The following is a 27905-nucleotide window of genomic DNA, read 5'->3' as shown; positions in this document are numbered from 1 at the left end:
GAAGGAAATGGCAAACCACTTTAGTATCTTAGTTAAGAAAACCCCAAATGTGGTCACAGATAGTTGGACATGACTAGAAAAGACTGAAAAGGATTCTCATCTTCTTAGGCATTCAATCAGTTGTGATATATTGTTTGGGTTGAAGTCTATGAGAAAATCTGGCATCACACAGATAGTTGGAAAAGAAAATATGGTCTTTGAATAGGTAAATAATGGCTTAGTATTAATATGAATAGTGTTGACATTGAGGACCCCACTGAAAGGGTCTTTGAGACACTTAAGGGTCTACAGACCACATTTTGGACTAAAGGAGGTCTTCCATGTTATCCTATGCTTGCATACCAGTAGAGGTGGTCACTTCTTTTCCTCTGCAACAAAGAAAATCTGAAAAAGACCAACTTCACTAAGACAGATGATTGACTTTAATGGAGCTACAAAGTTGGCAGCAGTGTAGACAGGGGCAATTTTCTGTCAGCTTACCTAGGAAGCTTTCTATAAAGGTTCACTGGTGCTGGTCATTTTGGTCTATGCTTTGTGTAGCTTTCAGCTCCCCAATGTATCAGGACATATCTTGTGTTTACCCAATGGAAGAAAAACACATCCTATTCCCCTGATAGTCTTCCTATAAAACTATAAAACTAATTTTTTCTTTACATCCTGCTAAGATAGCATTCAGTAGTAGTAACAAGAATACTGTTCACATGTCTTTAATACTATAAAAATGATAGAGGCACCAACTCATACTAAGTGTCAAGTACCTGGAATTAAAAAAAAAACTGATTGGAAAGTTATAAGAAGCTACTAAAAATTTTTTTTAAAAAAAAAGTTTAGAATTTGTGTGCAGGGATGAGAGCAGGATTGAAGTAGCTTTCTTGGCTGAGATATGATATGCTCAAAGGAACCACCCTGAGAAACTGGAGTTAAGATAAAAAAAAAACACCCCACAAATTGGAGGCTAATTCCCTGCTTCTATCCCTTCCTGGAGTGTACTGAAATAGGAAAGAGACCAGGGCCACCATATAAGCAATGGTGGATGCCGTAAGTACTATGAGGCTACCTAGTATAAAAGTGATGATATGGATGTGAGGCCAAATTGATAACGACATTAGCAACTCTACATTGAATTCCAAGAGCTGGCCAACAAGAAACTCCCTTAAACCGCCAGCCCTAGTTCCTAAAAGTGTTTCCAGACATTCAGAGAACTGACAATCTTTCACCTTTTTCATGAATACACAAAAAGCTACAAAGTAACTATGTGGCATCAAGATATTTTCTTCACAAATAAGAGGCTGGTAAAATAGAATAGTAGATGTTTCCATCTATAAGTCTATAAGTCAGGATTACCTGAGTTCAAGTCCCAACTTTGACACGTAATGGTTTATGTCACTCTGAGCGAGTCACGCAATCTCTCAGTGCAGAGGCAGGTCTTGAAGAGTAGAAATTGCTGATTTGTGTTGTTAAAGGGAATCTCCAAGCTGGGAGTTCCTTAGAATATTGATGAAATCAAAGATCCAGATCACTGCCCCCTCCTTGCTTAAAGGGATATAATTCTATAATCTAATCCTCATTATCAAAGGTGAATCACTCATGGGAACCAGAAGCAGTCTCTGGTGTATAACCTCTTCCCATACCATCAGCTCCTGGGGACCTTTGTTTCTTCAAGTCAGTATGGATTCTTTTGGTTTAGGGAAAAGTTTACTTTTGGAGCTTCATGTAGTTCATGATAATAGGAGCTTAAAGGTGGAAAACGATACAAAAATGCAGCCAACACAGATGGGTTTTTTTGATACTCCATAATTTTGTCATTCCAGAACATTTATTGCTAAGTATTTTGTCAAAATTCAAATGCATTTAAAAAAATAACATGTAACAGAGTTCTTTTTAATACAGTAGAATGCTAAGATGACAACAAATAGACATAAACGCTAATGCATCATAAAAATTGTCTGTTTTTCCCCGCTCCATTCCTTTCCAACAGTAGCAAGAGCAACCTTCATAATTTTTTTTTTTTACATCAAAGGCTGTGGTTCTTAAGGAGGGCATGTGTGGGCTCTCTAGCCTACATGGCAAATCTCTGGCACCTGAAAAGCCGGAGTGTGGCTGGTAGCAGCAACCCATTGCCAGCAATGGGGATGAGTGGGAGGAAAAAATCACCTCCAGACATCAAGGTGCTAACAAATGCTCACCAGTACGACAAAGCAAGTGAGCTTCCATCATTTTAAACCAGTAGCTTTATTAAAATACTCTTTGATACACAATTTTAGGAGCCATTTTCTGAGCACTTAATTGAAAGTAAATGATCTATGCAAAAATTGACAGTTATTTCACACCTTTTCCAAACCACAAATCTGAGGGCTTCACATTCTCTGTTTTAAAAGCTGAGAATTTTCTTTATCTCATCCACAAGATAAGTCCCAGAATTTACATGGTATTAAGTGAGATGAGATGGGAAGAGAAGATTCAACTCTTCCTTTCGGCTGTCCTAAAGTCTGGCTTTAGGTTTGTACTGGAAATTTAATTTCTAGTTTACTTCTAGATTGCTTTTAAAGATGTAGAGGACAGTAGTGAATGCACTCAGGAACCAAAGAGGATAGAGTTGGAAGACAGACTGTTATACTGCACTGCAGTTAAAAAAAAAAAACCCAGACAGGATAAATTAAGAAAAGTTCTGGTGAAATGCATATAGACAAGGAGAAAAAAATATCTGGAAGTATTAAAGAGACATTCTTCTCACTTAACTCATTTAAAAGGTTACAATTACCATAGACATTTTAGCTATACTAAAGATAATTGACAAAAGTAAATTGTAAATTCTCTTCATAAAAGGGCTGTATTTTTATGTAGTCTGGTAAGAAACCTATATGCTAGATGAAAGGAAATCACTGCTCCCAATGATGCATGGAGTAGCTTTCAGGGTTGCATAGGAATTTTGCTTCAAATTTGTGTAAGGCTTATTAGTGTGGGAAAGAATCAATTTTGTAACCTTGCATAGGCAATTCCCTATATTTTACTTTGTATAAAACGTATTATGGAAACATGAGCATTTTCCCCTTCTCACCTATCACTTCAGTAAGCAGCTAATTTAACCCTTTCAGTATCCTGACAGACACAAAGAAACACGAAAATGGCAATTAGGATGAACCCACAATACATATTATACAGCACAGTAGAACAAATAAAAACACTTTCACGAAGCATGAACCTAGTGTTTCGTATAGAAAAATCAATACAAGAGAAAATTTTGTTTAGAAACATTAAAATCCATGTGAATAGAAACATATTTTTGGTAATAACCAACTGAATCCTGACAGATGAAATCCTGCCAGGTAATCAGACCAGATAACCCATTTGGATTTTTCATGTGTAGGTATATCTTGAAAAACATACATTACCCCCTGAACAGTAATGCATATATAAAATGTAGTCCATGAAAATTCTTTTTCAATACATGTACAGTAAACCTTTAAAATCTAAACTTCTTAAAATACACTGGTTATTAATTGGGTTAGCCTTAGAATAATTTCTCTACACACCAATCAAAATAAAGCTCTTCAATCAGAATATGGAAGAGGGTTCGATGATTGTCCCAAGTACAAATGTCAATCAATTTATTTATTCATTTGGTATCACAAGAATAATGTCACTGATATAGAACAGCCAACATTGGTTAAGAAAATAAATGGCTTGGTTTTCTTGATGTTTAGTTCCAATGAATGTCTAGTGTTTGACTCTGCATTTATTTAGGAGTGGGACACCATTTTCCCATGATAGTATTCTATTCCATTGACATTACTGCCTAATCAGAGAAGTCACCTGGCATTTCCTTTGCTGTTTTGTTCAGGGGAACTAACACAAGATCATTTGTATTGGTTATCACTCTTGCATATCACAGTGAGTTGTGTGTTTAATGTCATTTACAATGTGTTGTCACTGTGGAGGGTTAAGCTGAAGTAGCCCTGCTATTAGAAATAGTCTTGTATGAGAGAGCTACATATAGAGATTTGGTGTGTGCTCACTTTTTATGGAAAAGCTTAAAAAGCAAAGCTAAAACTGGCACACTATACATTAGATACAAGAGTTCAAATAACAGAAACAGATAAAAATACCTAACAGGTTTCCTTTAGAAAGGAGGTTAATTACAACAATATAGTTTCACTTTTTTTTAATATTTCCCTCCCACAAAAAGCATTAAAATGAGTAAAACTCATTTTACTAGTATTATACTCAAACAATTCTATTTTTTTTAAACACATCAATCTCTGAAATGTAGGAAATCTGTGATAAATGAGACAAACTCCATTGCTTACAAAAAGAAAAAGTTTGCAACTTTACTATTTTTGAAAGACAGTCCCTAAAAATACAGTGTTTCCTGTACTCACAGTTCCAGATTAGTAACATTATAAATTAAAGGTGAAAGTTATCCATATATAAACAAGGCCTCTTTCCATTGATTCTAATCTTATCTAAACCTTTGGATAGTTTAAACTTCAGATTTTACAAGGTAAGCTTGTGTTTATCAAGTAAAAAGAGAATGTTCAAGTCCATGATGCACTGGAGAAAATGCATCAAATATTTACAGGACAGCTACAATACTGGTTTTTGTTATTCTTCCTCCCTCCTCTCAAATGTATAGCCCATCATTTTTTTTTCAGTTCCTCTGGCTATAAAACTGTAAAGCAATATCAGGCTTTTTCCACTTATTTGTTTCTAAACCCTGAAATTAGATGCCAGGACGTGGCTTTTTGGGAGGTGGAGGAGGCATGAGCTCTGCGTCTGGGTCCAAATGATGCTTCCGTGCTTGTCCTTGAGAAGCTGTCATGCATCTGTCAATGAATTCAAAGAGGATCTCCTTGGTGACTGGGTTTGAAATGCTGTTACATACAGCTAGGGACAAAAAGAAAAGAATAACAGCTCATTTTAGGGCTAATAAAGCCAATTCTGCATAATGGAATGTTAGTGGTAAAGAGTAACACAAAGGGCCGGGGAACTTATATTTCAGAAGACATGGACAACACATTCCAATTGTTTCCCCATCTTCCTTGTTACCTTGTTTTAGTAAGTTTTGTTGCACTGAAATGAAGTGATGCAAACAATTCTTAATTTGAAGATTAATATTAAATTGAAAAATTACCACTCTCTTGTTTGTGCTCAGGAGTAACCATTCATTCATCTGACAAACACTTACTAGGTGCTAGGTGACAATCTCATAGAAAGTACTTTGGATACTGTATGGGACATAGAAATGTCATTGAAAATACAGGACAACAGGCATAATAAGACAGAATTAGTGGAGTTGTGAAACTGTCCAATCATTCTGGATAGTAATTTGGAATTAAGCTTTTTTTTTTCTTGCTAAGCAATGGGGTTAAGTGATTTGCCCAGGGTCACACAGCTAGTAAGTGTTAAGTGTCTGAGGACGGATTTGAACTCAGGTCCTCATGACTCCAAGGCTAGAGCTCTATCCACTGCACCACCTAGCTGCCCCTGGAATTAAGCTTTTTTAAAAAGTAACTAAAACATCCATATTCTTTGACTCAGAGATACCATTATTAGGCATGTACTCCAAGGAAGTCAATATACACCAAAATATGTATAACACTTTTTTGTGATAGCAAAGAACTAGTGAAGAGGAGATGCTTATCAGTTGGGAAATAGTTAAATTATAGAATATTAATTTAGTAGTGGTGGTGGTGGTGGTGGTAGTAGTAGTACTAGCAGTAGCAGCAGTAGTAGCAGTAACAGTACTGGCTGCTAACATTTACACAGCACTTACTATGTGCCAGACACTGGAATATCATAGAAAAAGATTAATACGAAGAATTCAGTGAAGCATGAAAAGACTCATACTACTGATACAGAGTGAAATAAGCGAACCAGAAAAACAATACACACAATGACAACAATGCAAATGTAAAGAACAATAAAACAAAACTGAATGCTGTATGATTATGATAAATAGGTCTGGCCCCAGAGAAGAGTTAAGAAAAATGGATTCTTCTCCCTTCTTTTCAGAGGAGAGGGTCGGACAATTCATGTGAAATATACCATATACTGTCACACACAACTGATGTGTTCATTGGTTTTCCTAAACTGCTTGTTTTTTGCTTTTAAAAATCTTAGTTAAAAAGGATGACTTGCTGGGTGGGAGGCAGGGATATATTTGGAAAAGAATGTGTTACAACAACAAAAGGCTTCAATAATTTTGTTTTAAAATAAAACAGAATTACAATGCAAATTACTGTTAGGTTGCTCAGTGGAAAGAGTGCAGGGTTTGGAGTCAGAAAGACCTGAGTTCAAATCCTATTTCAGACACATATTACCTGTGTGACCCTGGGCAAGTCTCTTAACTTCTGTTTGCCTTAATCCCCTGAAGAGGGAAATGGCAAATCACTCCAATATCTCTGCCATCAAAATCCCATGGGCAGTATTTTGCGTGCTTGGGTACATGGGGTCACAAAGAATAGGATGTGACTGAATAATAACAAACTATTTTACATAAAGGGGTACACTGAAGAAGTACAAAGAATCAAATGATTATAGATCTAGAGCTGAAAGGGACCTCAGAGGAAACTAGGCCAAGGGACTTACCCATGGCTACAAAAGTAATAAAAATCAGCACAGTTGCTCTCTATGGTGAGCTACCCTCCCCTAAACACACTCACAGACACACACACACACACACAGACACAAACAGACACACACACACACATACACACACCCTATTTGGTTGTTTGTGACATCTAGCCATATAGATTATAATCACTTTAATAATCCTATTGAATAAACTAAAAACTAAATTGCTAAAGGAATAAACATTTCTTTCTTGGTATACAAATTCGGCAGTACTGCTCTTAATTTTTAAAAGAAATTTATAGATCCAACCATTTTGGAGAGCAATTTGGAATGCCCAAAGGGTTATAAAATTGCATATACCCTTTGACCCAGCAATAGCACTTCTAGGGCTATATCCTAAAGTGATCATACAAATTGGAAAAGGACTCATATGTACAAAAATATTCACAGCAGCTCTTTTTTGTGGTGGCAAAGAATTGGAAATTGAGAGGATGCCCATCAATTGGGGAATGGCTGAGCAAGTTGTGGTATATGAATGTAATGAAATACCATCTGCTATAAGAAATGATGAACAGGCTTACTTCAGAAAAACCTGGAAAGACTTACATGGTCTGATGCTAAGTGAAGTGAGCAGAACCAAGAGAACATTGTACACAATAACAGCCACGTTGCACGATGACTAATACTGATAAACTTAACACTTCCCAGCAATACAAGGATCTAAGAAGACATCTCCAAAGGCCTCATGACAGAAAATGCTATCCACATCCAAAGAAAGAACTATGGAATTTGAACTGCTATTTTTTTTCTCTTCTGTTGAGTTTTGTTTCCTCTTTCTGGTGGTTCCTCCTATTTGTTCTAATTTTTACTTACAACATCACTAATGTGAAAACATGTTTAATAGGAATGTATATGTATAGCCTGTATCAGATTGTGTGCCATCATGGGGAGGGTGGTGGGGAGGAAGAGGGAGAAAAATTTTAAAATCAAAAGCATATGGAAGTGATTGTTGACAAATCAAAATAAATTAATAAAAAAAAGATAAAAAAGAAATTTATGATTTTAGTTTTGGAAAGACTATAAAACTATGATATACATTACATAAACTAGCATTCACATTTCCCTCTTCAAAATAAGAAAGCAGCTGGCTTAATATATCCCTATTTTCCAACTCAACTCTGATCCTAGCCAGAGATCACATCAACTAAGTTCTAATAGTAATACTTTAGAAAAAGTTCATCTTTTTAATACATGGATTTAATTCAACAAGTATTTTTAAGTACAAGTAGGTATTAATAAGAATTTATAATATGTACAAGGCACTATTCCAGGGGTGGGGAACCTGCGGCCTCAAGTGTGGCCCTTTAAGTCTAAACTTTACAGAACAAATCCCCTTAATAAAAGGGGATTTTATTTACTGTGTAAAACTTGGACTCAGTCAAAAAGCCACCCCCAGGGATCTAGAAAGCTACATGTGGCCTGAAGGCCACAGGCTCCCCACCCCCCTGCACTATTGTAAGCTGTGAGACAGAGAGAAAAAAATAGAAAAAGCCCTTATCCTCAAGAAGCTTACATTCTCTTTTACAGCAAATGTAGTCATTTATAATGCAACTATCCAGTTATCCTTTTAAGTGGTCTGATTTTGACTAATCTTAAATAGTTTATTTTTAAAAGGGAAACATTTGTTAATAATTAGTTTTTTATGCCCCCTCCCCCCTAATTCTGCCTTATTTTGGTATTTTGGAAGGAAGGCGTCTCCCTTGCACAAATGGAAATATTGCTCTCTAGGAAGAGTCAAGTCTCATATAGGACTTCTACGGAGCACCAGTTCATTCAAGTGAAAAGATTTTCCCCAGTAACCTTGGGAATAGGAGGAAGGGAAGGGGTTATTTAGTGTCCTGGGCTCTCCAATATGGCTCCCTGTTTCCTGAAGGCATTTATTTATTTCTCAAGGAATACTTTGTTTCCCAAAGACATAAGAAACCCTCTTTTTTTGCTGTATCAGTCTTAATGTAGCATAATATAAAGTCATTTTTTAAAAACAGTAAATGTACTTTAGATTCATTGACACTGGACAGTGACATCAGCAGTTCAATGGGTGAAAATGAGTAAAAACATTCTTTTCGCAACTTTGACTTACTAAAGCATCTTTTAAAAAGACAGACAGAATAGTATATTATCTGGTTCTACAAACCATATAAGCTACTTTGCTCACTTTTCCTCACAAGCTAATTATAATCACCATCATCATCACCTTCATCATCTTTCATTGTGGGCCTATAACTCAACAAAATGGTTGCCAGATGAGGATGGAAAGTTAACACTTTTAAATTAAGTTGAAAATAACAACTCTTAGGAACAGAAATTTACTTTATAAACTTCAATTAATCCCTGTCTGTCCATTTAAAAGACATACAGTTTTCTGAATTCCAAAAACAATCCAGTTTTATCTGAAGAATTTAAAGCCCTAACAATAGTAAAAGGACGGCATTTTTTATGGCTTTCATTTACTTTGTTCTCCATTGTTTGTAAAACTATTTTAGGAGCTTGAAATTACATTTTCCCCTACTAATTTTGTCCTTTTCCATCTGGCAAACAATAATTTTTGCTGTTTTGAATAGAGCTGAAATTACCATGGCTTTTTTTGTTCAACAAATTCAACTTGTATAGTTTGTTATCCTGCCAAAGCATCTTTCCTTGGTGCATCAGCTCAAGTTAATGTAGTCCTGGGAAGGATGAGGACAAATTACAATAAAGGCTAAACAGGTCTATAGTGAGATGTCCCCAGTCAAATCAGGCATTAAATCTGATAATCTCTCAGTCCTAATAAATACGGACAAAGAAACAGTTACATTCTTGGTTCTCAAACCATAACTATGTTCTTCTCAATAAGCTAACAGCGGTCAGAAGGTTACCATACTTTACTTACCCATGGCAGTGTTATAAGCATTTGGAAAGCTTTTGTCTGTTCTCTGTCTCATGAAGACCCAGCTGTTGTTCTCAAATTTGCATTCTATAATTTTATTGTCATATTGTTTTAGTTCTTTTGTCACCTGGTTTAAAAAGAGAATTGAGAGAAATGTTTTAAATCACTTGAAAACCTTTGTGCCTTCAGTGTGACAGACATATTATGAAATGCCAAAAACACCTCAGTAATCTATGCCTAGTTCTCTGTCATCATAAATGTCTAATCAAGCTTAGTGATGTGGTATGCGCACCCTCCTTGTACATATGCTCATCTACCCGACGTTTTATAAATAGTTTTGAAATCTGCTGTCAATATATAGCAATTATACCACCAAGCAAAAACCAGCCACTTCTGGTTTGCCAAATGCAAATATGTTACCATGGGGACAAACCCTTTCCATTGTGTCTTCGTCACTGGTAGTTTAAGAAAGGAAGACACTTTCTGACTTTCAACACCTTTTAGAAAGGTCTCCACCCTCAAAGTCACATTTCAAAGACTAAGGAATTCCCTTTTCCAATTAAAAAAAAAAAAGAAAAACTTGCCAAAGAAATAATGAATGTGGTTCTTAATCTTTTGCCTAAAAGACAATTAACCAAGAAGCTATTTCCTAAGCTGACCATTCCATTTAAGAATCTGCATTAATTTTTAAATTAAGCTAACTTTAATTTTGCTACCATTTTGGCTTTCCATCATAGATGATTTACTATGGATCACATCATGTACTATATGAAAGTCACCAAGTATCCATGGAGACTTATGAACCTTTTAAAAGATATTTCACTGAACTCCTAGGAAGCTTCTCATAAACAGAAACCTGAGCTTACTTCTCAATTTTCAAATCGAATGCCACTCGTGGTAATATTTTAATTCTATTTTTATCTTGCATGGGTAACACTTTTCCCTCACAATTTGGTAGACTGAAATCATTTAGCATTATAAACATTCTTTGAAATGTTCTCATCTCTGTGCCTATAGCAATTCAGGGCTTTAATTAACACCTAGGAATATGTAAGGCAGAAACTTTTTAAAGACTCTCAATCCATGGATTTATTAATTGCATATGTACATGAAAACCCTATAATTTAGTTTCCCTTTAAGAAAGGTCATATTGGATTGACTCACATTCTCATTTACTTCAAAGAGAAAACAAAGATTAGAGTTTGTCAGCTAAGTCAAGCATTTCTCTTCTACCCACTCAATAAATCCATTCTTTGATATATTTATCCTTCTATTTACTTTGCAATTTACTATTTCTTTAGATTAAACAATGAGTATAAGGCAACATAGGAACATGAATTCATTTTTTTCCAGAAATCTACATTAATGGGACCATAGAATTTAAAGACAGAAAAATTCTTAGATGAGGAAACTAAGGCCAAAAAGCTTTTGTCCCAAAGATTCACCCCAAACCATAAAGACAGTAGGGGGATGCAAGATTTGGACCCCAGACCTTTGGAGTCCAGATGAAAACTATTATACCAGGCTGAGAAAATGAGGCAAAAATTTTCATTTGTGTGTCTTTCTAAAGACATCACAAATATTTTTCAGTAAAAGCAAAAAAAAAAAAACTTGGAAAGGTAGGATGCTTTCATAAGAGATCAAGAGAATTATATCATATGCTTTTTACAAAAATCAATAGCTAGTGAAAAAGATATCTACTTCTTTTGTACTTTTACTATCAATCTCTACAAGTTTTTATCATATAGTTTATCGCTCTTGTGTTCCCAGTCTCAGAATAGCTATAAATTATGTGTTGCTCTATCTGACTGCTGCAATTAAGCAGCATTATTAACTCTCTATGTACTCACTTGGCCATGCATTAGCAATCTAGGAGACAGAGCTTTCCAGAATGCAAACACCTGCCACTACACTGACCCAGATACATTTTTATGTCCAATAAGAGCAGATTATTCCCTTTCATAGATCCTAATTAATGCTCATTATTCTTACCAGAAGGCAATCCAGTGGGGTATGATACCCACTGAGTTAGGCAGTTTAAATGACCTTAACAGATGAAATAATATTCCTCATTTGATAGAAACTGAGGAAAGTTTACAAGGACCAAATTAAGAAAATGGTGAGTATCACAGTATAAACTTAATTTTAGTTTCAAAACACTCTCTTGTTTGTCACTGTAATTACTTTGAGCTGTTTCATCATGATGTCGATAAATGTAAGGTGAGGAAAGTGATATAAATATTATAATCAAAAAAGGAAATACACAAATATATCAATAAGAACAACCACCACCATGATATTTGCTCTTCTCTAATTCTTGGGACTATATGAAGACATAATGTAACCACAGGCAGCAAAACTTTTCTATTACTCTACTAATTTAAACTCTAATCTAGGCAGGGGCTGGGACCACATTTCCTTGTGTTAAACCTGATATGTTTAAATTACTTGAGAACAAAGTTCCCAAAATACCATAGATCACAAATCAAAGCTTTGGAAGCAAACTTAGAGCCACTTTGAGTGTAATCCATGTAATCAAAAACATTTCCTACAACAAGAGATACTGCTTTTTCTGTTCCTGTACTATTTAGCTTTTATTAAAACTTCTCATGCCCACTATTCAATACGAAAGGAAATAAATTCTATAGTTTACAAACATGTGCATATAAAAATAAAATTAATGGATTCATTTTCCATAAAGAAAAATTTATTTCTTAAATACCATTTTTAGTATCATAAAAATGTTAAATGTTTATCAGAATATAGCCAAATAAATTAGTGAGACCCTTGATTTAATTTTTGTCAAACTGTTTTATTCTCAATATAGTTTTTTGAAAGAGATACCTTATATATCATTTTCAGCTTCCAGCTTGTTTCTTGCTTTGGATTTAAGAATAGGACTGAGATTTCTGATTCAGAGATAATTCATTAGAAGTAGAATTAGAAGCTTGGGAACATGTTTAAGGGACAGCTAGGTGGTGCAGTGGATAGAGCACCGGGCCTGGAGTCAGGATGACTCGTCTTTCTGAGTTCAAATCTGGCTTCAGACACTCACTAGCTTTGTGACCCTGGGCAAGTCACTTAATCCTGTTTACCTCCATTTCCTAATCTGTAAAATGGACTGGAGAAGGAAATGGCAAACCACTCCAATATCTATGCCAAGAAAACCCTAAATAGGGGTCACAAAGAATTGGACATGACTGAACAACAATGAACATTTTTAGTGAGATATGCTTCTGAAAGTATCCCCCAAAATTTTACAACCCCAGTCCACAATTATTTTTCACTAATAGTTCAACTTAATAGTATAGTTATTTAGTAACTATTTTTCACATCCACTAAACAAGCTTCTCATACTCCTTCCAGGGTATGTATAATTCTTGTTCTACAACATTTCCTAAAAGCTGTCTTTACACCCTTCAGTGAGGGAGAACACACTACACTTCTAGTAAGTCACCTGGCAAAGTAATGTACCGGACACTGAGGTCCCTTCTGGAGCTAAATTGCCAAGCATTCAAACTTTACTACAGAGAGCACAACTCTGATGGGTTGGCCACGTTATATTGGTCTGATCAGCCACAGTCAGATACACTGTACTTTGACTCCAACATAGTGATTTCATTTTGGTCCTCTTCAGGAACAAAGGACAACAACCTACCATTCCACTGTTATGTAGCTCTACTTGTAAGAAGTTTTTCTTTATATTAAGCTTAAATGTGCCTCTTGCTACTTCCATCTGATGCTTCTAGATCAACCCTCTGAGGCCAACCAGAAAAAGTCAATTTCCTCTTCTACATGAGAGCTTTAAATACTTGAAGACAATGATAGAAACTCCACCTGTGGGCTTCTTTCCATCAGGCCACACATCCCCAATTCCTTTAGCTATCTTCCTATAGAATACTTATTCATATCACCATTTTCAGCTATTGTATTGATGATACCACTGAACTCCCACTTTGGGCCTGTGCTTTCCTGAATGACAGAAGTCTGCTATATCTAAATAGTTCAGATCCAACCATGCTTTTTCACATGGGACACTTTCCACTCTGCGTCCACAAATATACTCCAATCCCCCTCACCTCTTGCTTTCAGATCAATACTATTGTTACTTACAGAAAGGGCATATCAATTAAATGTAGAACTGTTCAATTCATCATCCTTATGAATTCTCAGACCAAATACCCTTTACAGGCCACCTCATCCCCTATCTGTGCTGTTTTCCTTCTATTAAAATGTAAGCTCCTTGATGGCAGGGACTGCCTTGCTTTTGTCTTTTTCAATTCTACCTATCCTGCCCCAAACTCTCTGCTGACCTCCAATCTCACATCTCCAACTGCTTTTCAGCCATTTCAAACATCTTATACTAAATATGTCCAAAACAGAACTCGTTATCTTTCCTCCAAACCCTCCTCCCCTCCTATCTTTTCTATGACTATAGAGAGCAACAACATCCGCCCACTCCCTCAGCATTGCAAGCCACAAATCATCCTAGACTCCTCACTATCTCTTACCCACTATATACAAACTGTTGCCAAAGCTTGTTGATTTCACTTTTGCAACATCTCTTGTATATGCCCCCTTCTCTCCTCTGACACTGCTACCACTCTGGTGCAGGATCTCATCACCTCACACCTGGAGTACTGCAAATGACTGCTGATGGGGTGCGCTTGCCTCAAGTATCTCCCTATTCCAATCTATTCTCCATTTATCCACTAAAGTCATTTTCCTAAAATGCATGTCTGATCATGTCACACACACACTGCCCCCCAACAAACTCTAATGGCTTCTTATTGTTTCCAGGAGCAAATACAAAACTCTCCATTTGGCATTCAAAGCCTCTCCTACCTGTGTCTGCTTCCTCTTCCTTCTTATTTACCAACACTTACTCTTCTATCTAGTGATACTTAACTCCTGGCTATTCCATTAACAAGACATTCCATCTCTCAGCTGCAGGCATTTTCTCTGGCAGTCCCCTATACCTGGAATACTTTCCCTCCTCCACCCTAACTACTGACCTCCTTTAAATCTCAACTAAAATCCCACCTTCTACAGGAAACTTTCCCCAACCTTCTTAATCCCATGCCTTCCCTCTGTTAATTATCTCCCATTTATCCTGTATGTAGCTTCCTTTGTATCTGTTTGCATGCTGTCTCCCCCATTAAATTGTAAACTACTCGAGAACCGGGAATTTTCTTTTGCTTCTTTTTAAAATCTCCAGTTTAGCATACTGACTAGCACATAGAGAGTGCTTAATAAATGTTTATTGATTGACTGTATTTGTATCCACAATGCTTAGCACAATGCCTTACCATCTTAAGTGAACTCTTTTGGATGCTATGCATCTTATGTCTTTCCTAAAATGTGGTATCCAGAAGTGAACACAGTACTTCAAATGTGTCTTGATCAGACCAGCAAATAGCAAAACCCAACTCCCTTGTTCTGCTTCTCTTAATTCAGTGTAATTCTGCATTTGTTTTGGACAGTAATAGATCATGCTGTTATGATGATATTTTAAACCCAAACAGAACTTTACATTTGTCCTTGTTAATAATAATAACATTAATAATAGTTAACATTTATATTGTACTTTTAAATTTCTTCTCATTATATCTGACCTGATGAGATGTTTTTGGATCAGGACTATCAAATAATATATTAGCCATTTTTCTAAGCTTTGTGTCATTTGTAAATTTGACAAACATACCATTTATGTCTTCATGAAATGCTGGTAAAAAGAGGAAAAGGAGAGATACCTGGGACATTTCACTAGAGACTTCCAGCCAAGTTGATATTGATGCTTTAATGATTATTCACTCCACCAAGTCATTTGCTCAGTTCCAATTCCACGTAACAGTACTCTCATCTAAGGTATATCTCTCTGTCCCATCTACAAGTATAGTATGGTATGTCTACAATCTCCTTTTGAGCTAGAATTTATTAAACACTTCAGCAAGTGCATTGGTAAGCTTATTTCAAAATTATGTATGCATATATAATACATATAATGTTTACATATGTGTGTATAGATAGACAGACAGATAAATAGATAGATGGAAAAAACAATGCCAGTCAGTCAACAAACATAACGGCAATGTGCTAAATGCTAGGGACACAAAAAGAGGCAAAAGATAGATCCTGACCTCAAGGACCTCACAAGCAACTGTGTACAGAGTAAGCTATATACAAGACAAAAAGGAAATAATTAAGGGAGGGAAAGCACTCAAATTTAGGGTTTCCTGTGAAAGATGAGAAAGAAGCCAGGGAAGCAAGTAGGCAAAATTGAAAGGGGAGAGCATTCTAGGCATAGAGGATGAGAAAATCTAGTTCTATATAGTTCTGTAGAGCCAAGAAATGGAGTGTCTTATTCCTGGACCATCAATAAGGCCAGTAGCATTGAATCAAATAGTACATGTCTGGAAACGTAGAAGGGAGCTAGGTTATGAAAGGCTTTAAACACCAAACAGAAAATTGTGTATTTGATCCTGGAGGAAGTAGGGAGTCACTAGAGTTTATTTGGGGAGGAAGGGAGTGGCATAATCAGACTTAACTTTAAGAAAATGAATTTGGAGTTAGAGGACTTGAGTTCAAATCTTGACACTGTAATTTACTACCTTTGGACAAATTATTTCTCTGGGCCTTAGTTTTCTCCTTTGTGTAATGAAGGGGTTGGACTAAATGATCTCTAATCTCTCTTTTGGCTCTAAATCCATGGCTATGATGGCCCCTAAATATTTACTGAAACTGAAGGAAATAAATAATTATTGGAAGAATGGTAGAGACAGTAAGCTCTATGAATCAGGAGGGAGAGATTACTATGGGCAGGTGTGGTCAAGAGAAGCTAAAAAGACAAATATTTAACATGTTAAACCCCAAACTCTTTTTTTTTTTACCTATTTATTAAAACAATCCTACAACTGAATCCCTAAGTCTCCTAAAACTAATTACTTGAATGCACAAAACTGAATTTCTTAAAAACCATTCTACAGTTTAGATAGTCTGTTTCCTTAATTCCCAGGGTTAGTGAGGTTTTGGTAAATTTAAAAATAGTTGAAGTTTGAAGGAATATAAAATTTCAGGAAAGATCTTATTCTTGATCAATAGCATACACATTGATACTACGGAAGATTCTCAACACTGGCTCAGGAAGGAACAGAAGAGATTGGTGCAGGGTGAAGCGTAAAGAGAAGAGGATTGGAAGCTAAGGACTTGTTTCTGCTGCTTACTTTCTGTGGGATCTTGGGCAAGTCACTTAACTTAATTGGGCCTCAATTTCCTCAGTGGTGAAATGAGGGAAATAGATTTAATCTCTAAGGTCTCTTACAGTTCTATAACCAATAAGTTGAAATTTTTAATTTAGCAGTTACTCAGATAACATCATGAGGAAAAGCAAACAGCAGAGACAGGCAGAATCTCAACTGTAAAATCACTTCCACTCTATAATCTCTGTTTAAAGAATAAGGAAGACAGAGGCCTCCCTTATATAGTATTTTTATCCCATAATAGTATCAGTTTTAATATTTATTAGCAAGATGGAACTTTTAATGTTTTGAGGGTTGAAGTAATGGCTTAAGGAAGGGAGATTTCCCCAGATAAACACTTCAGGGATGACTGAAGATGTATGAATCCTACACAGGCTGAAGTGATTATGAGATGGATTACCTGGTAGAACTATGCATTGAATTCTTTTTTTAATTTAAAGTTATGCTAAGAAAGCATTATAGATCTGAAGACTTACATAAATAGTTTGGGTTAATCTTTAAAATCCTGATGATTTTCAAAAAGCAGATCTTGCTGCACAAAATTTCTAAGACCATAAAAATTCATTTCCCTTTCTTCCTTGTAGAGGTGGAGTGTTATAAGTGTGGAATATTTCATCAGAATTGGTTGAGGTGTTGGTTGTTTTGCTGAGCTGTTTGGTTTTCCTATATATATATATATATATATATATATATATATATATATATATATATATATATATATATATATATATATATATATATGTATGTATGTATGTATATATATATATGTATGTATGTGTATATATATATGTATGTATGTGTGTATATATATAATGTATATATATATATGTATGTATGTATGTATGTGTATATATATATGTATGTATGTGTGTATATATATATATATATATATATATATATATATGTATGTATGTATGTACACATGTACACACACACACCCCTATACTACAAAGGAAGGCTCACTAAGTAGGGGAAGGTTAAGATACATTCTGAAAGGAAAGTGTCTTTTTTTTTTTTTAAGTTCTATGACTCTAGCCTTATCTAGTAACTGGAATAAAACCTGTGCCTAGCAAGCTTTACACATGAAAAACACTTAATACATTTTTAAGAGAATGAATTAGCCAATAACAAAATTTTTAATTAAAGCAATATTTGTTAAAGATTATGTAATTTACTTTAAAGAGTCATTAGCTTTTAAAAGAGTCAGATTTCATTAGTTGATATTGTTTACAATTAATATGGCTCTGGTTTTTTGGGTTGTTTTTTTTTCCTGTTCCTAAATACATTCTTACAATGTGAAGGTTAAATCTGGAATTGACCTATGGTATGTTTGAACTGAAGTTAAATTCTATTTTTGATAATGCAATTTTCTGCCTTTGTAGTGTAGCAAAGAAGAATTAAGAGTAAAGGAAAAGATATCAAGAATAGATTAACTTAAATAAAAATCTTGTTTTCATGCAAATATATATTATTTTTTCTAGCAAACAGGAATGAAGGAAGAGGAAATAATGCAATAAATTAACAGAATCTACAAAGTTTACCATGCATACTCTCTCTCCTTCTGACTTCCCTAATTTTGTCATTCAACATTCATTCATTTTACAAATATTTATTCAGTGCCTACAATTTGTAGAACATTGGAGGAGACACAAACCTTAAATAAAACATATAGCCCATATCTTCTCGTAGCTTATAGTCTCATAAAGAGCTAAGAAATATAACATTCAGCATTATAAGTACTTTGGAAAGTTGTAAAACAAAGGGAGAATCAAAGAAGACAACTGAGGAGGTGACATTTAAGTTGGGATTTAAAGGATGAACACTGATTCAATAGGTAAAAAGGTGGAAGGGAGAGCATATAAGCAATAGGAAACAAGGAACATAAGAAACATTATGAACACATGGAATGGGGGCGACCAATGGTGGGGGAAGTGGATGGTGGGGGAATGAGGAAAATAGGCAGCAGCTAATATGGTTGGAGCACAGGGTGCATGGAAATAGTTATACTGAATAAAGCTGAAAACATAGGGTGGTGCCAGATGTGAAGGGCTTTAAATGCCAGGCAAATTTGCCTGTGCCTTCCTTGAAAGGTAATAGGAATGCTAAAGATTATTTTAGAATATTAAGGATAGATCATTTCTATCTATTTCATTCTTTCTAGCCACAATGGCACCACACTAGTATACAACCTTGTAATCACCTGCTTGGAATATTCCAATAGTGTTATTTTTCATTACTCTTTAGAAGAATTCCAGAGTTGAAGCGACCCTAGAGAAGGAACAGAAGATAGAAAGAAACCAAGAACACAGGATAACAGATTTAGAGTTGAGAGACCTTAGAAGTCACCTAGCCCATCCTTTTCATTCTAAAGGTGATGAAACAGAAGCCTTGAGCAGTTAAGTCACTTCATTAAGGTCACACAATTAGTCAATTGCACCAGCAGGACTAAAAACTAAGCCCTTGAACTCCCAATGAAAAGCTCTTCCTATGTAATTCTAATTTCCCAGGTCTAAATATTAATTTTAAATAGTGTTGAATTATTGGATCAATAATCATTCAACAACATTGCTTATACTATAGCAGAGTCTATAATATTATTATAGCCAGTAAAAGCCACATCAATTCACTTTTTTGTCTGATATGATAAATATATGAGCCATTGCTTTCAAGTACACTCATCAGGCTGTGTCTGGCAGTTTCCTTATATTTGTGTCACCTTCATGAAGCAGTAATGTGTAAACACACATCTCTAAATGTGAAACACACCAACAGGAAGCCTCTCCTCCATGAAAGGTCTATAAGTTTCTCAATCCTAATCTCATCCATTTGTGTAGCCAAGTAAAACAAAAGCAGCAAAAATTTGGCCTTGTCTACCACAATACTAAGTAGAGAAAAGTCATAACTCCTTCAAAAAAGGCACTGTGATTTTTATCCATTTGAAAAGTAGAGTTCACATTAGTTATTAGTCAGAGTACAAAGGCATAGATTAGCTTCTAATGTCTAGAGATATAAAGATAAAGGAGATATCAACATTTAGAGATTCTTAACCTTTTTTGTGTAGTGGACTCCTTTCGTAGCCTGTTGAAAGCTATGACCCCTTTCTCAGAATGTTTTTAAATGCATAAAATAAAATAATAGAATTGCAAAGGAAATTAATTATATTAAAATACAATTATCAAAATACTTTTAAATTCTTAATCCCAGGTTAAGAATTATGGTAAATAGAACAAAATCAACTAATGCCAAGCTCCTTTTTATTCACCCTTAACACTGACCCCTGAAGTTTATAGTCTGCACAGCAACAGAAAGTGAGAAATAATGATGGGTTTAGCTGTGGTTTTTTTTTTGCTTGATTCCTATAATATATAAATGTTACATAAAATAGGGAAATTTAGGGGAAAGGGGATTTAGGAAAGGAATTATATGCTGGGTTTCATACATTTTGAGTGTGACAGGCTGACAGGAAGTGCAAGAGAAGTCCACCAGGCAGTGGCGACAATGATACTCAGGAGAGAGATTAGGGCTAGATTAGGAATTACCTGTCCAAAGACAGTTACAAAGATAAATGCTACATGCTAGCTTCTGGTCCTGAATACTGTAAAACTTCACTAATTTTTGCTAATGTGGGGGAACATTCACTTAAATTAGAGAACAGCTTTAAAGCAATATCATTTAATAACTTTCTAAAAAGAAATTTCAAAAACAAACCAAATACAAATAACTTATGCATGCATTTGCATGTGACTATGCTAAAATACTTCAAAATTTCACTAGAACATTATTTGCTACCAAGCAATTTAATTATGAACCTGTGTGACTGTCTTGGACCATATAAATTAGCTACAAAAGATCCTCATAATTCAGTATCATTTATAAATTAAAAACATAATCATGGACACTGAGGGCAACATTACTGCAAAACCGCAAAGCAGACTACAAAAATCCTAAGCACATTATTAATTTGCATGACAAACTTCTCTTTTTAGATAATGAAAATATAAGCCACCTCTAGTCCAATTATTACAAATTCTAAATTAGTAGCAACTAAATGAACAAATATTTAGTAGCTTCTACTACAACCAACTAGGAGGTGGTCACACTGCCACTCATCTTAGTCAACTTTGTGGTCTCTGGGGCTTAAGCCACCCCCATCCCAGTTATAACCAGGTTTTCTCACCTTGCCCATTTTATGTCCTAACACTGGGATGCTTGTCCATAAGATGAAGTCTAAGGGGTCCTTCATTATAGTTCTCCCTTTTTGGTAGGATGATCTCCAGTTTACTTTCTTCTCTCAGGAGATTGGAATCCAGTTTTAAAAGTATTACAAGATTGAAGTGGTCTACAATGTGAGTAATCTTACTCCATGGACAGGTAAACAACAACTTATACAGCTATTACTGAGAACTGTTATGTACTGTAGGATTGAATATATTAGTAGTGCAAGTCAGAGGAGTATATAATCCTGAATTAGCTGAACATTGTATAGGCAAATTCAAAGCAAGTTTCTTCACATATCTCAGCTCATTCTGACCTGCAATATTGCTGCTATTTGCTATTCTAGTAGCAGGCTTCCCTTGAGTACAAACTACCAATTATTCCAAATTGCAGAACTTCTCAATCATTAAGGACTTACAATAGGTTAATTTTAAAATAGGCTGAACAGGCCTATCTGCATTTCACAGCTGCAAAGCCTTTGTCTTATTTCAAAACCAAATGGGAAACTGACTTGAAGTTAACAAACCACCTTCTTGTGGATATCACTACTTTAAAAAACCACTTGGGAAAAAGGGCTGCCCTGCCGGTAAGGTAACTTAGGAGTTTTCTAAACTGAAAAGCAAACTTTGAAGTACAAACACATTGACTCACTGTTCAATCCTCAGCATGAGAGGAATGATAAATAGATCACAGATTCTCTGCATTGTTTGGGATAATGTGAACAAGGGGGAAGTTGTACAATCTAACATTAACATGGAAAGCAGGGAAAAATTTCAATATGCATATCCAACAGAGCAATTTATTCCTTTTAAATAGTTCTAAATAAGATGAAGACTCATCTGGCATTTGGCATGTTTTATGATGTTATCCATCACACTCAATGCAAATGAATTCAGGCAGGATATTTGTCATGTTGCATTTGATAAATGGTCCACCCACCTCTGACAGTAACCAATACTTAACTAAAATTATTCTTTGTAGGCATCAAGTATCTATCTTTAAAAAAAAATCACTATGGCATTAAGTTTAACTTTTTTCCTACTGGCAATTCATTAAGATATCTATAGGCTGACACTGACAATCATCATCTTCTCTTTGATTCTCTTTTCTTTCTAGGTTTTCATGACACTGCTCTCTACTCATTCTCCTTCTACCTGACTGACCAATCCATCTGAATCTCCTTTGTTAGATCCTCACAGATGTCCCCAAGGCTGTGTCCTGGGCCCTCTTCTCTTTTTCCCCTATACTACTTCATTTGGATGATTCTTAGGTCTATTTCTCTAGCCCTAACTTCTCTCTTGATCTCTAGTCTCTTATCTCCAGCTGCCTACTCATCATCTCAAACTGAATATGCCACAGACATTTTAAACTCAACATGTCTAAAACTAAACCCTTCTTTTCCCTAAACCTTCCCCACTTCATAACTTTCCAATTACTGCCAAGGTACCACTATCCTCCTAAGCAATCAGGCTGGAATCCTAGATGACACTGTCAACTCCTTATCCTCTCTCACTTTTCCCATATCCAATTTATAGCCAAGTCTGTTGATTCCACTTTTGCATGTATTCCCTTCTTTCTTCCCACACTTATGCCTAGACTTCTGCAATAGCCTACAGGTTGATATCCCTGCCTCAAGTCTTTCCATACTCCAGTCCATCCTCCATTCAGTTATCTTCCTAAAGCGCAGGTCTGACCATCTTACCTCCCCTATTCAATAAACTCCAATAGCTCTCTACAGCTTTCTGGATCAATACAAAATCCTCTCTTTGGTTTTTAAAACCCTTCCCAACCTAGCCCCTTATTTTTCTAGATTAAAAGCCTGGGGGACTATAAGCTGTGCATGAGCTAATAGTCTTAAGTGGGGGCCAATATAACTACTCTTCAACTCTATTAAAAAAGAATCATAACTTCCTGAAATAAGGAAGTCAGACCACATCTATATTACTGTGCTCACTTCTGGGCACCACATTTTAGGAAGCATAATGACTAGTAAGTAGAATATAATATAGAAGGGTAATTAGCATGACAATGGGCCTCAAGTTCACAGTGCATGACAATCAGTTAAAGCAATTTAGCTTGGAGAAAATTCAGAAAAGGCATGTTATCTATTTTCAACTCCAGTAAGCAGTGATTGGAAGTTGGAAGAGGCAAATTTAGGCTTAATGGAAAGAAAAAAATCCTAATAATTAGACATGTTTAAAGGTAGTTTTCAAACAAAGGCTGCATAACCACTTGTCATTTATACTGTAGAAAGAATTATTTTTTAGCATATGGGCATGATCAGAAGTCAACTGTGATCCCTCCCAATTTTGAAATTCTGTGATTCTGTAGTTCACCAGAAGTTATAGTATTCGGGGGCAGCTAGGTGGCGCAGTGGACAGAGCACGGGCCCTGGATTCAGAAGGACCTGAGTTCAAATCTGACCTCAGACACATAAAACTTACTAGCTGTGTGACCCTGGGCAATTCACTTAACCCCATCGCAGAAAGAAAGAAGGAAAGAAAGAAAAAAAGAGAGAGACAGAGAGAGAGAGAGAGAGAGAGAGAGAGAGAGAAGGAAAGAAAGAAGAGAAGTTATAGTATTCTATGTCTCAAAACCAAGGATGATGGCTGTGTTTTAAAAAAAATGGCAAAAGTCTAGGATTCTTGAAATCCCTTCAAATTTTCCTAACATACTCCAACCTGTTTTCTTTCTTCTATGGAAATATTAGTTCTTGAAAACTGATTTTCTTGCCTTTTCTCACATATAACATTGCATCTACAATTTCTGGGCCTTTAGACAGGCACACAGGCTGTTCTCCATGCATAAAATAACCTATCTCCTGACCTCTACCTCTTAGAACCCATATTTTCCTTAAAAGCTCAGTTTAAACACCAGCTTTCTAAATCAATTAATCAGTCAACCAACAAGCATTTATTAAGTGTCTACTACATGCCAGGGATTGTGCTAGGAGTTAGGAATAAAAAATTCTCATGAGGCCTTTTCAAATCTGCCCAGCTGCAAACGTCTCCCTTACCACCCCCAAAGTACTTTATTTTATAATTGTTTTTTTTAAACAATGAATAGCCATTCATCCATCCAGAGCTCTTGGCAACTGAGCTCTCTGGTGAAAGGAAGCAGATGACACTTAAGTGCTAACAGCAGTAACTGGGGTCAGGGAGTGGTCACACAAGATGTTAGACAGGAATGTTAGACTCACTCTTCCTTAAAATAATAAATAGCATCTATCTAAAACCTTCAGCAAGCATTATATGTAATGGGGACAAGCTAGAAGCATTTCCAATAAGATCAGGGGTGAAACAATGATGTCCATTATCACCACTGTTATTCAATATTGTACTGGAAACGTTAGCTTTAGCAATAAGAGAAGAAAAAGAAATTGAAGGTATTAGAATAGGCAAAGGAGAAACAAAGCTATCACTCTTTGCAGATGACATGATGATATACTTAGAGAATTGTAGAGAATCAAGTAAAAAACTACTTGAAATAATAAACAACTTTAGCAAAGTTGCAGGCTATAAAATAAACCCACATAAATCATCAGCATTTCTATATATTACCAACAAAGCCCAACAGCAAGAGATAGAAAGAGAAATTCCATTTAAACTTACTGTAGACATTATAAATATTTAGGAGTCTACCTCCTGAAACAAACCCAGGAACTCTATGAACACAATTACAAAACACTTTTCACACAAATAAAATCAAATCTAAATAACTGGGCAAATGTCAGCTGCTCATGGGTAGGCCGAGCTAATATAATAAAAATGACAATCCTACCTAAGCTAATTTACTTATTCAGTGCCATACCAATCAAACTACCAAAAATTATTTTATAGAGTTAGAAAAATAATAACAAGATTCATTTGGAAGAACAAAAGGTCCAGAATATCAAAGGAACTAATGAAAAGAAATGCAGGGGAAGGTGGCCTAGCAATTCCAGATCTTAAATTGTATTATAAAGCAGCAATCATCAAAACTGCTTGGTACTGGCTAAGAAATAGAGTGGTGGATCAGTGGAATAGGTTAAATATGCAAGACACAGTAGTCAATGACTATAGTAATCTATTATTTGATAAACCCAAAGACCCCAGCTTCTGGGATAAGAACCCACTCTTTGAAAAAAACTGCTGGGAAAACTGGAAAAGAGTATGGCAGAAACTAGGCATAGACCAAATCTCACACCATATACCAAAATAAAGTCAAAATGGGTTCATGATTTAGATATAAAGGCTGATACTATAAGCAAACTGGGAGAACAAGGAATAGTTTACCTATAAGATCTATGGAGAACAGAAGAATTGATGACCAAACAGGAGACGCAAAATGGATAATTTTGATTACATTAAATTGAGAAGTTTTTGCACAAACAAAGCCAATGCAACTAAGATTAGAAGGAAGGTCGAAAATTGGGAAAGAATTTTTACAACCAGTCTCTCTGATAAATGCCTCATTTCTAAAATATATAGAGAATTAAGTCAACTTTATAAGACTACAAGCCATTCCCCAATTGATAAATGGTCAAAGGATATGAACAGACAGTTCTCAGATGAAGAAATTAAAGCCATCCATAGTCATATGAAAAACTGCTCTAAATCATTATTGATTGGTGAAATGCAAATCAAAACAACTCTGAGGTACCACCTCACACCTATCAGATTGGCCAACATGACAAAACAGGAAAATGATAAATGTTGGAGAAGATGTGGGAAAACTGGAACACTAATGCATTGTTGGTGGAGTTGTGAAATGATCCAACCATTTTGGAGGACAATTGGGAACTATGCCCAAATGGCTATAAAAATGTGCATACCCTTTGATCCAGCAATAGTACTTCTAGGGCTATATCCCAAAGAGATCATACAAATGGGAAAAGGACCCACATGTACAAAAATATTTATAGCAGCTCTTTTTGTGGTGGCAAAGAATTGGAAATTGAGAGGATGCCCATCAATTGGGGAATGGCTGAGCAAGTTGTGGTATATGAATGTAATGGAATACTATCATGCTATAAGAAATGATGAACAGGCTGACGTCAGAAAAACCTGGAAAGACTTATATGGTCTGATGCTGAGTGAAGTGAGCAGAACCAAGAGATCTTTGTACACAATAACAGCCACACTGTGCAATGACAAATATTGATAAACTTAACCCTTCTCAGCAATACAGGATCTAAGACATCCCCAGAGGCATCGTGATGGAAAATGCTATCCACATCCAAAGAAAGAGCTATAGAAGTTGAATTGCTATCATTTTTTTCCCTCTTCTATTGAGTTTTGTTTCCTCTTTCTAATGTTTCCTCCTATTGGTTTTAATTTTTACTTACAACTTCACTAATGTGAAAATATATTTAATAGGAATGTAAATGCATAGCCTATATGAGATTGTGTGCCATATTGGGGAGGGTGGTGGAGAGGAAGGGGGAGAAAAATTTTAAACTCAAAAGCATATGGAAGTGATTGTTGATAAATCAAAATAAATTAATAAAATTTAAAAAATAAATAAATAAAATCTTTAATAAAGTCAAAAGGGGGGGAGAAGTAATGTTAGACTCACAATGAGGCATTTAGGTTGAAAAGCTTAGAGATTTAATATCCTACCCTCTATCACCACAGTTTGGAATTGAGTCCCATGACCCAATGCTAACTTTCTAGATATATCAAAATAGCCTTCCCTGAGGCCCTCCCCATGCCAACTGCAGAGAATGCTGATGACAGTCCACACATGAACTCTTTGGGCTCACATGGTATATCTGCACAATATATTGTATTTATTTCGTAACAATTTTTGCATATATTTATATAAATGTGTTGTCTCCCTACTGGAATAAAAATTCAATGAGGGAAGGGTCTGTTTAACTTTAATTTTTGCCTTTTTATCTTTAGTAGAGAACCCAGTGCTTAAAAATTTGTTTATAATTAATTGATCATGAACACAGTTCACAGTCTAAGATATATATCCTGATGAACTACCTGAATGGGATGACCATCCAACTTTATGACAGCATTCATCCACTTGGTTTTACTTATTTGGATTGTTGGAGTTAAGTAACTGTAGATCTCATTAAGGATGTCCTGTAATATTTGGAGGCTTTGTACAATTTGCATAGTACCATCTCCAACAAAGTCATCTAGAGCACCTGTTAGTGTTTACTATAATTAATGATGTATCAGGTTAGTGGTATGCTAGGCAAGAAGCAATGCTTTAAATTGTCAGTCTTCTAATAAGATATGTTTCTGTGCTTTACTCTTATTTGAACTGTCAGCTATGTTCCATGACTATTTGAAATCAATGTGTATTTTTCAGCATAATGTTCTTCCCACCAATGCCATGCTGTGCCTCTCACAACTTTTAGCTAAGTGCACCTGCTACCCTGAACCCCCACTGTTCTGGCTGCTGCTTACTGTTATGCCATCATCAAACCTGCTACTCATGGCTACAACACATTAGGATAATAATATATAATAGATACTTGTATTGGTTTCTTCAATAAGTGGAAGGAAGTGCAGATTGCTGGAATGTACAAGGAACACTATATCATCTGCTCCTCTACTACATATTAGTTGCTGTGGAAAACACTGGTGGATCACCTAGTGATACCTTTCTGCACTGAGTGCACAAATTACTAGTTTTATCTTGCCACTGTAGTTCATGTTCTTTCTACAATTTCCATTTTTGTTTCGTGAATATTAAATGAACAATAGGTTCTCCAAATCCTTTCATTAATTTACTTACTCAGCTCCAATTGCCACTTTATTTACATAAAGATCTGTGTCTCCAACCTAGTATAAACAGGACGTTTTAGTCAGTGTCTGTCTCCAGAAAAGAAAAATAGCTATTTTACTGACCCATAGCATGGAACTTTTAGTTTCACTGGCAGAGAATTACAGGTAGTCCTCAGCCTTGAGCCTTTGTACCACAGAGTGTAAAGA

At 35.6% G+C, this 27905-nt stretch overlaps 1 protein-coding gene across 1 annotated transcript in view; it reads right to left on the bottom strand.

Moving 5' to 3' along the window:
- Positions 1-2213: 2213 nt before the first annotated feature.
- Positions 2214-27905, bottom strand: part of RNGTT (RNA guanylyltransferase and 5'-phosphatase) — a 348213-nt gene continuing 322521 nt past the window's right edge. Inside the window, exons 15-16 of the mRNA XM_020963066.2 lie at positions 9503-9626; positions 2214-4884 (exon numbers count right to left, since the gene is read on the bottom strand). Of these exons, the coding sequence (XP_020818725.1) occupies positions 4721-4884; positions 9503-9626 (288 nt within the window). The 3' untranslated portion in view covers positions 2214-4720. The remainder of the gene's footprint in view (positions 4885-9502; positions 9627-27905) is intronic.

The sequence above is a fragment of the Phascolarctos cinereus genome, unplaced genomic scaffold (assembly GCF_003287225.1).
Source record: "Phascolarctos cinereus isolate Bilbo 61053 unplaced genomic scaffold, phaCin_HiC Scaffold_5;HRSCAF=322, whole genome shotgun sequence".
Lineage (NCBI taxonomy): Eukaryota > Metazoa > Chordata > Mammalia > Diprotodontia > Phascolarctidae > Phascolarctos > Phascolarctos cinereus.
The sequence above is the reverse complement of the archived record's forward strand: the minus strand, read 5'-3'. Positions and strand labels throughout refer to the sequence as shown.